Raw genomic sequence first — 569 nt, forward strand, 5'->3', positions numbered from 1 at the left:
CTCCCCCTCCCCCAGCGTGACTTACCATCCGATCCCTGGATCCCTTCCTGGCATTCGTTGCAGGTATATTTGGCCACATTGTAGAACTGGCTGCTGGAGCAATTCCCAGGCTGGACGAAGGAGATGGAGGTGGACTGGGACAGGCAGAGGGCAGGCAGCAGCAGCAGGCAGTACAGAGGGGTCAGTGCTGAACGCAGCATGGTATGCTCTGGGCTGCAGCAGCAGAGGATCTCCCCATCTAAGCTCAGCAGGGACACCGGTGACTATGGCAACACAAAGCAACAGTTCACACTGCAACAAGGACCCGTCCTACTGGACAGGACGGGTAACTGACGGCACAGCGACACCCAGTGCACACTGCGGTCATGTGACCAACGCACACACCTCCCTCTACAAAAGCACATTGACTTCCCAGGGAATGCTGGGACTTTTAGTAGGAAACATCTGCCGTGTGTTGTGATCGATATTCTGTAAATATTTAATCAAACAAAACATTTATTTTATATATTATTTTGAAGGAAATGTATCATTGTTTCTATTTTTTTTTTGCACTGTTGAAACAATGTCCA

General features: G+C 49.7%; 1 protein-coding gene across 1 annotated transcript in view; it reads right to left on the reverse strand.

The window, feature by feature from the left end:
* Positions 1-261, reverse strand: part of LOC108800428 (meckelin-like) — a 29424-nt gene extending 29163 nt beyond the window's left edge. The window contains exon 1 of the mRNA XM_018572412.1: positions 26-261. Coding sequence (XP_018427914.1) covers positions 26-200 — 175 coding nt within the window. The 5' untranslated portion in view covers positions 201-261. The remainder of the gene's footprint in view (positions 1-25) is intronic.
* Positions 262-569: the final 308 nt, after the last annotated feature.

Source organism: Nanorana parkeri, unplaced genomic scaffold (assembly GCF_000935625.1).
Source record: "Nanorana parkeri isolate BGI_ZX_2015 unplaced genomic scaffold, ASM93562v1 scaffold2022, whole genome shotgun sequence".
NCBI classification, from domain to species: domain Eukaryota; kingdom Metazoa; phylum Chordata; class Amphibia; order Anura; family Dicroglossidae; genus Nanorana; species Nanorana parkeri.